The sequence below is a fragment of the Euprymna scolopes genome, chromosome 33 (genome assembly GCF_053919585.1).
Source record: "Euprymna scolopes isolate OS-2025 chromosome 33, ASM5391958v1, whole genome shotgun sequence".
In the NCBI taxonomy this organism is placed as follows: domain Eukaryota; kingdom Metazoa; phylum Mollusca; class Cephalopoda; order Sepiida; family Sepiolidae; genus Euprymna; species Euprymna scolopes.
In genome coordinates, this window is record NC_136514.1 from 71,479,653 (window position 1) to 71,494,652 (window position 15,000).

The 15,000-nt window shown below is 36.6% G+C and overlaps 1 protein-coding gene across 1 annotated transcript in view; it reads left to right on the plus strand.

Moving 5' to 3' along the window:
• Positions 1-15,000, plus strand: part of LOC145258291 (uncharacterized) — a 36,031-nt gene that overhangs the window by 15,562 nt on the left and 5,469 nt on the right. The window contains exons 3-6 of the mRNA XM_080116325.1: positions 3,639-3,763; positions 7,650-7,776; positions 9,854-10,036; positions 13,403-13,528. Coding sequence (XP_079972451.1) covers positions 3,639-3,763; positions 7,650-7,776; positions 9,854-10,036; positions 13,403-13,528 — 561 coding nt within the window. The remainder of the gene's footprint in view (positions 1-3,638; positions 3,764-7,649; positions 7,777-9,853; positions 10,037-13,402; positions 13,529-15,000) is intronic.

A 15,000-nucleotide genomic window follows, 5' to 3' on the forward strand; every position in this document is an offset into this window, starting at 1 on the left:
TCTTGCTGGCAATGAATATGGCATTCTTTAGAATCGCTAAAAATAAGCCTCCTCAATGACTCTCCATACCCTTCCAGTAGAGGTCTGGCTAGTGCTCTTCTTTCTCTGCTTTATCATCCTACTTGACCATTCACAACCTCTTTGTGAGGTGATTTTCTTTTTAGATGGGGATAGAGGGAGGTTATTTCATGGAATTTCTGGTAATTCCAGTTTCTTTGGGTCAATGGTATGTTTTTCTATGTATTTGTTTTGTTTTGGTTTATGCTTACATGTAACAGGTTAGTATTCGTAATTCATGTTGGTTCGATTTCAAGATAAAAATAATTCAGGCTGTTTTTATCATCGCCGTCCATTTTATGGCACAATCTTCCCTTTGATTCCAATTCCTTCTAGTCTATTTTCCAGGGCTTTCAAGATTGTTCCTAGTACTCCTACAATTATTGGTATCATTCAGTTTCTTCATGCTCGATTATTATTATTTGTATTAATGAAAAGTTATCACACAGAATAATCAGAGATTAATTACTGGTGGTGTTCCCTGGAATCTATGTGACAAAAATCTCCCCAAATTTCCAATACTCTCTACATTTTGTTGCAAATGTCTTATTGTTATTAAAATAGTCGCTTGCTATTGACTTTTCCCTGGCAGCGACCATTTGTGTTCACTGGGATTTGAGTTGCACAAAGCCTTCCCAAAGTTTTAGTCCAATGGAGGTTTGGTTAGTTCTTTCTCTCCTCGGTCTTTCCGTCTTCCTTGACCCTTTATGACTACTAGGTGTGGTATGAGTCTATGCTGACATTTCTTTTACTTTGACCCCAATTTTGACCCCTTAACATATACTGCTTTGGGCTCAAATCAAATTAAAATATCTGACCCATATACAAGTAACCTACATCTAAAATTTTAAATGTCTAGACCCAAAACTGGCGGAGGAGTTTGGTAGAATCTGCAAAGGTCATCTTTTTCAACTTTTACCTCTTGGCAGCCAAATTTTCGCCCCAAAACTGATTAAAAAAGCTTGTTGAAAGTCTGAATACCCTTTATGTATAATTTCAAATGTTTAGACCCAAAATTGGCTTAATAGATCAAATCTTTGGAAGCCAAATTTTCAGAAAAAAGAAAAAACGCTTAAAAAGCTTGCCCTATGTCTAAATACCTTTTATGTAAAATTTCAAATGTTTAAACCAAAAATTGGCCGACTTATTTGTTAGAGACCGCAGAGATCAAATTTTTTTAAAGTTTGATCCCAATTTTGACCCTTCAACATTTACTGTTTTGGGCCCAAATCAAGTTATTAAGTTAGATCCATGTTCAAGGAACCTATCTAAAATTTCAATTGCTTAGACCTAAAATTGGCGGAAGAGTTTGGTAGCGTTCTTAAAGGTGAAATCGTTGAACTTAGACACCTTAACAGCAAAATTTCTGGCCGAATAACCGATTAAATTTTTTTTCCCAAATCTTAGTACGCCTTATGTCAAATCTCAAGTGTGTAGACCAAAAATTGAGAGAGTTATTTGGTAGGGAAATGTACACAGACAGACACACAAACATTTTCACTTTTATAGATATACTAGCATGGGTGCCCGGCGTTGCCCGGGTGTTTGGAAGTGTATGCTGAGCAAAAAAAAAAAAAGAAAGAAAACGGTCAATTTTTTTTAACTTTGACCCCTATTATGATCCCTTAACATTTTTTGTTTTCAGCTCAAATCAAGTTATTAAGTTAGATCCATGTCCAAGGAACCTATATCTAAAATTTCAAGTGTTTCGACCTAAAATTGTCGGAGGAGTTTGGTAGAGTTCTCAAAGGTCAAATCGTAAACACAGAAAAATAATTAAATTAAGAAAAGATGATGGCTATGTCCCTCTATTTTTTCCGCCGTGTCTCAGGTTTGTACTTGAACAGTTTGTCTGTATGTTCGAAGTGCAGTCGTTTGCAGAGTTTCCAGTGTACTGTCTCCCCATTCAATCGTTCCTATCTTTTATATTCTTTTTGAACTAGTTTGCTGCATTCACTTATTATGTAGTTTACCATTTGGTTTATTTGTCCACACAGTCTACATTTACTTTTTTCCTATTTATCAATTATCATTATCATTATCATTAGCATTATCATTATCATTATCATTAGTATTTACTCACTAGGAAAAGTTACACGGACCATCATCAAAGATTTCTCCTTGAGAACAACTTGTGGTGTTCTCTGGAGTCTGAGTGACCACAAGTCTCTCTAGATTTTCAGTAGTCTCCATCCCTTGCAAAAGAATTTGCATTATTGCAACAGATGCCTACCATCGATTTCTCGTTGGCAGTGACCATTGGTCTTCACTAGTATTTGGTTGGCACTAAGCCCCCCCCCCAATTTTACAGTCCTCTTTACACTCATCCAGCAGAGGTCTGGCTAGTGCTTTCTCTCCTCAGTCTTTCCATCCTCCTTGACCCTTCTCACTTATTTAGTGTGGTGGCAGTTTATGGTGACATGCACACAAAAAAAGGCGGAGGTGGAGGTGGCCAGAATGCAGGGCCACATAGGGTGTTAACTTACAATGATACCGCTTCAGTTTTCATGATTCATGTGATGTTCCTTTGTGTTTTACATCTTTAGCATTTTTTTTGTGTCCAATTTTTGTGTCTGCAGTTCAAGTGTCGAGTTAATCTCCAAATTCAAAGGTTTTCATTATGGTTATCCATTGTATCTTTTCAGACATCTCTCTAATTCCAATCTCTTCAATTCTTTTTTCAAAGTTTTCCAGTATTGTGTCTGGCGCTCCTACTGTTAGTGGTGTTATCTTAACTTGCTTCATTTTCCAGATCCCTGTGAGCTCTCTGGCCAGTTCCGTGTATTTGCTCCACTTCTCAGTCTCCTTGATCCTCACTCTGTGGTCTGCTGGATAGGCAAAATCTACAATATGGCAGGACTTTTCCTTCTTGTTAACTATTATGACATCCATTCTTCTTGCTTGGTTGGTTTTATATAGGATCTTGTGACTTTCATTTTCCAGTACTGCTGCCGGTTTGTGCTTGTACCATTTGTCTGAGTGTTCAAAGTGCAATTGCTTACATAGTTGCCAATGTACTGTCTCCTGCACTTGATCGTATCTATTTTTATATTCTTTTTGGGCTAGTTTGCTGCATTCACTTATTATGTGATTTATTGTTTCGTCTCTTTGTCGGCAGAGTCTGCATTTGCTTATTTTGTGTCCTGTCGACTTCTGCTTTAATGTGATTGGTTCTAATTGCGTTATCTTGTGTGTCTGTTATTAGTGATTCAGTTTCCCTGTTTAGGTTTCCTTTTTGTAGCCATTTCCAAGTGTTTTCGTAAGTCTCATTTTTTTGGCATCCTTATGAATCGTCCGTCCTATTATTTTTCTTCTCATTTTTTTTCCTCGTCTTATTCCTCGTCTCTTGTTTTTCTATCTTGTTTGTTTCTTCAGTGTCTTTTGCTAATTATTCTTTCAGTGTTCTGCATTCAGTATTTTTCCATTTTTTTTGTTATTTATGCAGTCTTCTATACAGACCAGCTCTCTTCGTCCGTCTTTCCTATTATTATTATTATTATTATTATTATTATTATTATTATTATTATTATTAATTATTAATTATTATTATTATTATTATTATTATTATTATTATTATTCAGGAGTTGCGCGTCGCATTTGAAAAGGAATCAATCAGAACAAATTCAAGTCGATTACTTCTTTCAGCAGCAGTTGGTTGTGGTGAACAGACTATCCGAACGGCCTACAATGTAAAAGCGCTTTCAAAGTAAGTGTCAGTCATTTTTACATTACCCAACATTTTGATGGATCATATATGTAATACCAGCAGGGCGACCCGGTGTTGCTCGAGATAAAAGTGTAACATATTTCTATTAAAACTTTTATCCCTCTACCTCGTTATCTTTTCTCATCCTTTGTTTTATCCCTCCCTCTCCCTAACCCTCTCTTGCTCCAAAAAGTGGTTCAGTTGACCGTCACAGAATACTAAATCCTTTTTTATAATTTTCACATATTATGCATCCGAGGCATTGTTAATTCAAATAGTACTGGTTTTGACCCGGTCGGATGCAGATGACAAAAGTTTTTAGAACACACACACACACACACACACACACACACACACACACACACACACACACACACACACACACACACACACACACACACACACAGGCCCTCTTATATAATAGACAAGCATGGATACTAAGAATATTGAGCACTTTAATCGTGAGCAAGGTTGACACCACAACAATTTCAAAAATAAAAAAAAATGGATAAAAACACGAAAATGTAATCGCCCCCCAAAAAGAAAAAGTATTTGACAGATATTTCGGCAAAAGGGATACGAAGAGAAGAAGCTATTCTCTATATATTGAGCTCTTTTTGTTGCCCGTGTGCTGGAAACTCGCCCCCCTCCTCAAATGAAATAAATGTATCGAAACCGTTTTTCTTTCAATCAAAATAGCAGAGAGTGCTCGTGCGACCGCAAATCTATAAATATAAAAGCGAAAATGTGTGTATGTATGTGTGTTTGTTTGTATGTATGTGTGTTTGTTTGTATGTATGTGTGTTTGTATGCCTCGCAAAAACTTTCCACATGGGCCACGGATTTGCGCCAGATCGGTATCATTGTAAACTTCCAACCTTTGCCCGACAAATATCGAAAAATTGGCCAAAAACGTTAATTCCTTCACCCTGAAATCAGTAGTTTTCTACAGTGGGGGGGTCAGCAAAAACTGTCCTCTCGTGACGAGTCCGCTTCTACGCATGCGTCATACGACGTCGTAACCTGATTTACTTTAAATATTTGAAAAAGCGACACAATCTCGTCGACGTCGTCTTAGCTCAGTTGCTTAGAGCGCGGCCCCCATTATCTAAACGTTTTGGGTTCGAATCGTGGTGTCAGATGTCCTGTTTTTTTCGATTTTTATTGAAGCAGGGTTATTTAAGCCATTTTTCATATGTTTTTCAGATTTTTTAACGTTCGTTTTTCTGTTTTTTTTTTTTTTACTTCGCTTATTCTTAGGTTTTCATTAACACCACTCGCCTTCGCCCGACCACACATACCAAACACCCGGACAACGCCGGGTACCACCCGCTTTTTCGATTTTTAAATTTTAATATTGAAACAGGGTTATTTAAGCCATTTTTCACGTGTTTTTTTTTGGAGGGGGGTTATTTTTTTTTAGATTTTTTAAAAGAAGTTTTAACGTTCGTTTTTCTGTTTTCTTTTTTGTTTTTGTTTTTCCGATTTTTACATTTAACATCGTTCGTTTACCTTACGTTATTTTTTTTGTTTCTTTTTTTCGATTTTTTTAAAAAGTTTTAACTTTTTTTATATAATATTTAAATTTTAGTTAATATTTAAAAATATTTACTTCGCTTCTTCTTATGTTTTGATTACCACTCCCCACACCGCCCAAGCACACACACCTCTAAACACCCGGGCAACGCCGTGTACCCCCCGTTAGTAAATAAATAAATAAAATAAAATAAAATAAATAAACAGTGGAAAACGTTTTGCCCACACAGCTACGAATGCTTATGACGTTATGACGTTGCAAAATAAACTTTTTAAACAGAGTTTCAGTTTGATACGCGTGTATGACTTGCAAAAAAAGCAGCGTGAAAAATAAAATTCCCTTCTAAAATGTGGTCCAGTTGACTGCCACATAATGTTTTTTTCTAATTTTCACATATTATGTACCCGGGGTATTGCTCTTTCAGATGGTACCAGTTTCCATCCGGTCGGATGCAGATGATAGAAATATTTAGCAGACATAGTGTAGCAGAAACAAATGGAAATTTTATCTCCCTCGAATCAATGCCTCTCCCCTGCGCTATTTGGCCACATACTGACCAATCAGGGGCACGGCGCATTGATCCTTCCTATCCCCTAAGGAAATCGGCCAGCATCCGGTTTGAAGAAGAACAACTCGTCCTTACTGAGAGAGACACCAAACAGAACGGACCTCCCTTTTCTTCTCTCTCTCCACCTCGGTGATTTCTAACGGTATCGACGATTCCACGGGGAATAACTACCGCGATAGCACTAGGTAGTCGGAGTCCAGTTTTTGATAAGGAACATATCACATTCTCCTTAATAAACCTTTTCTGTGTTACATTTTATGAAGTTGTTGCGTTCGTCTCCTTTAAATAATAGAATATAATACGAATTGATTCCTTTAACCGAGAATGTTTCATTTCTTTCCCCAGTCTGTAACACAATCATTCAAATTAAAAATTCCCACATCAGAATTCTAGTTTGGATTCTTCCTGTTTTCAATTCTTTTAGGGTTGAAGAAAGGGGGTGAGCGTGTTTCAGCTCTCGTACGTGGTGCATGACAATATCATCAAGTGTCGAACTCTTATCATTTAAGATTGATTATTGTAGATTTTACATCAGTGAACATTACGTTTTTGAATTCCTGCAAGACACTTCCTTGAGTATTTAATGTCTCTATACTGAACGTGTTTATAAATTTGTCTCTTTATAAATTTGTCTGTATATGAATTTGTCTCTTTATAAATTTGTCTGTATATGAATTTGTCAAGACAGCCATGCGTGAGAATACTCTCTTCTACAAGTAAACCCGTAACAAATATTCAAAATCACATTTCGTATTCGAAGTCCAAATAAGTTCCCATCGACACAGCTATAAACTGGTGTTTCTTCTCCAAATAATGGTAACACGAGTAACAGCACTGTGCTTAATACGCATTCAGACTAGATGGATTTTTGTACTGGAATCTGGTAAGACAAAGAGGCCACGAGGAAGATGTGATATGACACAATTAATAACTGGTCAATTGGGAATGGTCTTCACTTTTTTTACTTACTTAACGTTTAAGTGTTAAAGGAAAACTTTAATCATCATCATCATCATCATTGTCACCATCGTCATCATCATCATCATCATCATCATCATCATCATGATTGGCTCCCTGCCCGGACAATGTGACTCTTTCTCCCCAGAGTTTCCTGTCTTCCATCAGCTGCCTCAGATCTTCAGGTTCACAGTTGGCATTGTGTGCTATTTGCCGGATGTACATGCATCTAGGTCGTCCTTTGCTTGCACGCCCGTGTCGTGGAGTCCATAGCAATACATCACTCTCTAATTCATGCTTGCTCCTCAGACACTGATCGGTAAATTGTAGGCATCTCTCTTTGATGGTATTAGATATGGCAGGTAGATTGCCATAAAGTTGCTGCTTCGTGGGATGATTTTGCCAAGATATATTTAATACTGTTCATAGCATACGAGTGTATGTGCCGTCTAGTTTTCTTTCCAATCTTTTGGTGAGTGTCCAGGTTGTAGCACCATAAACAAGGATAGATTCTACCACTGCCTGAAAAACTACCTTTTCAGTTTGTCCGTTAGCCTTGAAGTTCATACTGAATGCAACTCATCCAATGCGGCCCATGCTTTTGAGATGTGAAACTTTAATGGGATACTCAAATATCTATCTCATATAAATATCAATTGTTTACTCCAAGCATTGACCCCTTCATTTTTGAGAATTTCCATTGAAGTAAAATAAAAGAAAATTTTTTTATTATATATTTTACTTTTTTTCTTGTGTTATGTGTGACTCAAATGGTTCACTGGGCACGTAATGATATTATGTATTTTTGTATTTTGATATTACAGATACCTAGATTTCATCAATTTAATGACTTATGACCTGCACGGTGGTTGGGAATCAACCTTACAAGTGAATGCACCCCTCTATGCAAGGATAGAAGATGTTGGAAAGGTTGGAGAGAAAGCCACAGTGGTAAGGTTAAAGAAACAAGGGGAATAGCATGGAAGAGAGGGAGAGAGAGATAGAGAGAGAGAGAGATAGAGAGAAAGAGAGAGAGAAAGAGAGAGAGAGAGATAGAGAGAGAGAGAGAGAGAGAGAGAGAGTGAAAGGTAGAAAAAGACATAATGACGAAAGAGAGACAGGAGAGAAAAAGAGAGAATGATAAATAAAGCATAATAGAAGAACAATTTATGATTTCTTTTACGCTCGAAATATTAAAACTATGTTTTCTGAATTTTTCAAATGAAAATTGATTTTTCGTATTATTTGTATTGTTCGGACTACCATTCTCATCTTGGTTTAGTGGAAAAATACTTGGTAAAATTTAGTTGTATGTTACACTCTTCTGGAGATTGTAGCTTCAATCCTCAGTTTAGACGATACTCAAAACACAACTGCGAATCATTTAGGACTTCTACCCTGTTATGACTAATGGAGCCAGAACATGCTACCCACCTGGATTAAATAAAAGAGTGTTACAAATTCTGTGCAAATTCTAAAGTTCGACAGAGTGCAATAAAATGCACCTGAAGAAGGTCGAAGTTTACATCGACCGAAACGTTGTGAAAATAACACTCAACATGAGAACAATAATCCGAATAATCCGAATAATATGAGCTTTAAGTTAATTTAATGAATTAAACACTTTTGGCCCGGGCCCAATGAAGCAATAATTAGCCAAAAAGACAATAAGCGATTAGTAAAACTACTTGGTAACACATTATAACAAGACCGATAGATATAGCAGGTCGTCTTTTTAGCTTCGTTACTCGGGCTGATATATCGGCCGTGTTGGGTTGGAAGGGTTAAAAGCAAAAATAAAGAAATTAAAACGCTATTTAAGAATTATACTTGAGGAAGATATGCATCTTTTACTCCGGATTTAACTAAAATAATGATCACCACATCCGGATCCCAGTATGTCAAAGTAACATTTACATCAAGGGGACAAAGGCGTATATAAGTGTGCGTGAGGGCAGCGGTGACGGAGTGACAGAGTGGTGACCTTGAGTATCGAAATTAGGGAACATCCAATCATATTAAAACTATCTTTCTTTCTCATAATATTTCTCAGTACTAGTACTTATACTTGAGCGTTTGGGACATAGAATCAAGAATTTGCTTTCGGGAATAGAAATGCGCATTAAACGTAGTTAGATGCGCTGGGTTAGAAACCTGGATAAGTTGAAAGATGACATGCTCTGTAAACCAATCTTTACTAACCGGTGGTCATTATTATTGAAAGGATTCCATGAAGGAAAAATAGGTTGCGAAACATATAGACTCATGTACTTTTTGAAGATTCATTGTTTACTACATTCGATTATAACCAAGAATAATAGAGCAACACTTCTATACGGTCATGGGTGATGGAACAGTAACAATCTACCCATGTCAATTAAATAAACTGTTCAATTCGAAATTTTGTACACGTTCCCCAGTTTATTATAAAGATTCTCAAGTTCAATTAAAAGATTCTCAATTTTCGAAAGATGCATCTTAAGAAGGTCGGACGTTACATCGGCTGAAACGTGAATATAACAACTAGGATCCGAATAAGCTAAATCTTTTCTATGTTTTTAATAATGGGTCATTGCTTATCAAATCCTGTGTGCAACCCGAGGATGAGGATTAAAAAAATCATTAGTTGGACGATGATTGCCATCACAAGCAGAAGGGAAACAAAAGACAAGATAGACAGAAGATTACTTAAGAGGAACTGATTACAATCAAGTATTTGTTTATATTAGACTTGAAGACGACTATGTTGCAGTCGGTTGGGAAGCCGACTTGTAATATCTTGTTCTCGAGATGAGATATTCTCGGAAAGAAACTTTGTTCATGGAAGTTTCATTTAGGTTTTGCTAGAGAGAGGAAGAGGAAGAAAGAGGGAAAGTTCTTTGCTATGGCTGTAGGAAGATGAGTTCTTGTGATGAATGTTTTACAGCGGGAAGCATGATAATGTCATTTTTTTTGTATTTTATGAATCGACTATTTTGATTTTTTTTTTTTTTTTGAATTGGTTCAGTTTTTGAAAATCGCATTTCAGGATTGGGCGGTGCGAAAATGGATCAGTCTGGGTGCTGATGCATCAAAACTAATTCTGGGAATTCCGATGTACGGACGTGGATTCACATTTTGCACCCAGCAGGTGACACCAGGCTCAGTGAGCTGCGGCATGTCAAAACCAGGACTTTTCACAAGAGAAAGAGGATTTCTCTCATATTATGAGGTACGTACACACATCTATATACTTCAATTTATTAATATCTATCTATCTATCTATCTATCTATCTATCTATCTATCTACTTCTCTCTCTATATTACCAATGTCCTATCTATCTCATGAGAGAAAGAGAAGGGGGAAATAATACCCCACTTTCGTATATAGTGTATAGAGGGGTGGGTAGGCAAGCAATTATACATGTCCATTTTTAATCTTTTTTATTTGAACTTGTATTTGTATTATTATGTGCATAAACAAATGAATTTCCAAATGCAGATGCAACACCAATTTTCTATGGCAACAAATGATTCTGCACTTCTTTAAATAAAAAAAAAATACAGGGGGGAACTTGATAATTTCCCTTCCGTTAGACTAATTTACTAGAAAGCCAATGGATAGCTTTGTGTGTAGCAAGCTATCAATTTATTGCTTAAACTGCGCCTCCTGATGGTAAACTCCCCTTATTTTAAGATTATATCTTATTCTGCTTAAATCTAGACGTGGTTATGACATCAAAACTAAATTCAAATTCAAACGTGGTGTGCAAAAAAAAAAAAAAAGCATTGGCTTATTTCCATCGAAGAAAAAGTTTCTTTTCCTCTTTTTTGTTATTTTTCACTAATGGATCGTGTTTAACGGCGGATTGTAGGGAGTTGAGCCAACGAGATGTCTGTTCACATTACATTTCAAATTCTGCAGATCAGAACAGGCAAGGAACAAGGAACACGGAGAGAATTCTCAAGTCCATCAGTCCAAGAGAAGAAACTATTAGAGTAGAACATTTTCTACGAACCTTAACAGTGAAGGGGTGAGATTTTGCTGCTTGCCAGATTAGTAAAACGTATGTACATCGAGGGAGCACAAGTGCTATCAAAGCACATTCCATTAAAGTGCTTATAAAACGTGCGCAGGGATGAAACATTGCGATGATGGGACAGAGTTTAAAGCTTGGCCGATTGTACAAGACCTAATAGATGTGGGACTTTTTCTTGACACTTTTTGGAGATTGGGTTAGGGTTAGTTGTACAGGCACCAGCTCAGATGTAGCAATAATACGCCATGCATAGGCGAATTGTGGTTTTTAAAGATATAGAATACTCTTTGGTGTGAGTAATTTTTTTAGAACGGTAAAGGGAGCCGACCTTCTTCACAACAGCCTTTGCATTGTCCTCAATGGATTTGTTTCAATTCATGTTGCCTGTGAAAGTTAAGCCGAAAATTTTGAAGGATGGGCTCTCAGGTAGAGCGCTGTTTGTCATCGGTAGTTAAGAAGATTTTTGCATGCAATTCTGACTTTTGAGATGAGATGTAAATGTTTATATTGTTTTGGTTACTCAAACAATTATTCTCATCTTGGGTGTTATTGGAAAAAACGTTTCGGTCGTTGTAACCTTCGACCTTCCTCGGGTGTTAAATTCATGTTTCCTTTTCTCTACCAAAGAAAAAAGGGGTTACCTCTACATTGCAAAAATTCGAACCGGTTTGAGGGTGTGCCCGTAAATCATAAAGAAAGTTCAATCTTCGAGGGCCACTAAGATATTTTTTAAGGCTTTTCTATGACTCGATTTCACGGAATCTTTATGCTAATTGTCAATATTAGTGGAAAAAAGAATGTTTTACGAAACAACGGACAGAAATCCACCGCATATTTTCGTTTTTTTTTTTCGTAGATTACAACGACCGAAACATTGTGCCAATGACACACAAGATGAGAATAATTGTCCGAGTAACTAAACAAAATAAGGTTTTTGTAGTTAAAGGAAATAAGTTTATTCTTAGTATCATTAAATGTTACCATCCACTTACAGCCCCATTCCACTACAGACTGAGGATCGAATTTTAGGGCTTCTGCTATTGCGTTGGATATGTGTACATTTTTTCCTCCTTCTATAGAGCACGGTGTCGTCAGCAAATATACCTACCTCGGAGTCAGTTTTAACAGGGAGGTCATTTATTAATTTACTATCATTCCCTGATACTTGTTAACTGAATTGAAACTAAAAAGAGAATATAAAACATATACCAAAAGCCTTAAAACGATTCTAAAATCAGAATTGAAAAAAACCCTGACACATGTTAAGTTCTTGTTGATGGGCGATCATGAAGCAAATAAAATAAAGTCTTTTTATATATATGCATGTTTATATGGAGCCATTTTGTAGTTGCTTCTTGTCGTCGTTGTTTCATATGAAGTCGCCTGGTCTTGTGGTCGGCAATCGTCTGTTCAACTAAGACGAATAAAACTTCTCATGCAGAAAAGACACAAGGAAAACGTTCGCTGAGTTTACTTCGAGGTTTTATAGTAGAGAATGGACTTAGGAGAGAGAAACAACATATATAAAATTATTTCTTTCTTAACTTAGTTTTCTAACTTGACAATTGAGCGACGCAGACACACAGTGGTATTGGTAACATTCACTTAGATTACTTGTACATTATTTCCGGTTCTATTTGCTTGACTTCTAACGGAGAGACTGGTGTGAACACCTTTATTTCTCTTACTCTGTCCTATTGTGCTCATTCGATTATATGTTTTATCTAGAACATTTGACCTCTGCCCCCCCCCCCAACTCCGCTTTAACTCACGTCACCTGCCTTTGGATACCTTTGTTTGCAGCTAGGTTACCCTGACATGCATTAATGTGATCCTTATCAAAATTTTAGCGAACTTAATCGCTACTTACTTTCGAACGATCCCTATAACAATAATTTCCTATCGTTTTGATATTTTCATTATACACAGCGTTGTATTAATAGCTTTGATATGACAAACAAGAAAACTGTTGAAATGTCATTTACCAATCGACGGGATGTACTTACCAAGAAAAGAATGCGATTTGGGTTTCATTAAAAATCAACCGTACATAAAGCTAAGCTAAGATAAGCTTATATAGTTGAGAGCAACGCGAAGGCTTTCTTTTTCATTAGTTGTTAAATTGAGATGTAGGGGAGGGCACCACTTCACTGTTTGATCCCCTCCTTATAATATTGAGTGTTTAGCAAGGAGCATGTTTTTAAGTCTTTGGTGTGATGACGAAGGGTTGAACTCAGTATCCCAGCCCATTAGCATTATTACTATTATGCCAAATGGATCGGTTAAATATGCATCCCGAGCTTAAATAATAAGCACTGGACAATATAAAAATGGTAAACGATTATCGTACTTATTGTTTTCTTCAACAGATCTCAACCACAACGTTTGCAGATAACTTCAAAAGAGGGAGTTGAAGAATTAAAAGAAAGAAAAAAAGAAATAGAGAGAGAGAGAGAGAGAGAGAGAGAAGGAACTGATTTAGGAGGAGGAAAATGAAAGGAAGACCATTATTTTGTTTGATTTTTCGAAATATCTTTTATTTGTTTGTATATTTGTAGATCCAGCATAATCTGGCAAAAGGCTGGAAAAGAGTGTGGGATTCCGAACAGGGAGTGCCGTACGCCTATAGCCTGGACGAAAAACAGTGGGTCGGCTACGATGACGCAGACAGCGTTCGACTTAAGGCAAGTAAAATGCATTTATTGTGTCGATCATCTCCGCGCCAACTTTTTTGCTACATCGAAGATTCCTTAATGAAAACATTTTCAGGTTATTATTTTGCTCCAACATTTTTTCATAAAGTCTCAATAATGTGCACATCTATTAATTCGATATAGAAATCATGTTATGGTAACAGTCAAATATATAAGACTAATTAATTGACGTATTATTTGCATTATTCGCATTTTCGGACTACTGTTCTCATCTTGAATATTATTTTTACAACGTTTCAGTCGATGTATTCTTCGACCATATTCACGTGCATCTTGTCGAATAAGGAATCTTTTTGTCGAACTCGGGAATCTGTACGAAATTTCGAACGAATTTCGTATTAAAGGCTTCTAAAATTCATGCTAGAGTGATTCACGTGGATCCATGGCTTAGTGGATAAAGTATTTGGTAAATTTAGTTGTAAGTTATACTCTTCTAGATGTTGATGGTTCAATCCCAAGTCTGAGCGACATTCAAAATACAATTGCGAATGACTTAGGACTTCTACCCAGTCTGACGAAATGAGAGCATCCTATTCCCGTGGATTAAATAAAAGTTTCCGTTTGAAATTCTGTACAGATTCCAGCGTCCGACAGAAAAATTCCAGAGTTTGACGGAAAGATATTCAAGTTCGACAAAATATACCTGAATATTATCGGAGCTTACATCGACCGAAACGTTGTGAAAATAACGTTCACGGTAGTCTGAAGCGCCGAAAAAAAAATTCAGAAACATAAAAACTAAATTACGTTAATTTATTTATGGCAATGTTGTCATGGATATTGCATTGATTTCACAAATAACTTTGTTCAAGTTATGATTATAACATAGCACCACCTTTGTAACGTGGCGGACGAAACTTAGCCTCAACAAATTTGGTTTGATGTTGGTCATAGTCAAAGCGAACGTAGGATTACGTTTCTTTCATATCAGTAGTTGTACCACTCTCTCTTTCCTTGCAGCATCAGTTATAATCATTCTTTTTGTATAACACGCACTGTATAGCTATGCGTTTTAATACTCTTTTAGCGTAGTTTTATTATACAATATCAGCATTACACAATTTTAGTCACCCGCGCGACTCGACACTCCCTACCTCATATGTTTGCGCTGTGCCGTTTTAGTTTTACTTTTGGGTCATCACTTATCGCCAATCGCCAACAGAACATTCGGATTAAATGACAATGTCTTCCAACCGAAAGATGATGAACACTATGAGAGTATTGATCAATGGTATAAACTGCGTTTGATTTGAAGAGGTTCATGATAAGAATTCGTTTAGATTGTAATTAGCAGGAAAGTAGTCCCATGGAAATATGTTCAATAGATGAAAGAAACTCTGCGTGACGCTATGCACATGAAAAAAGGAAACCAAGTCTTTTTTCATAGTGATAGAGAGACGAGTTCTTGCTGTGAATGTCTTACAAGGAGAATTAATTAATGG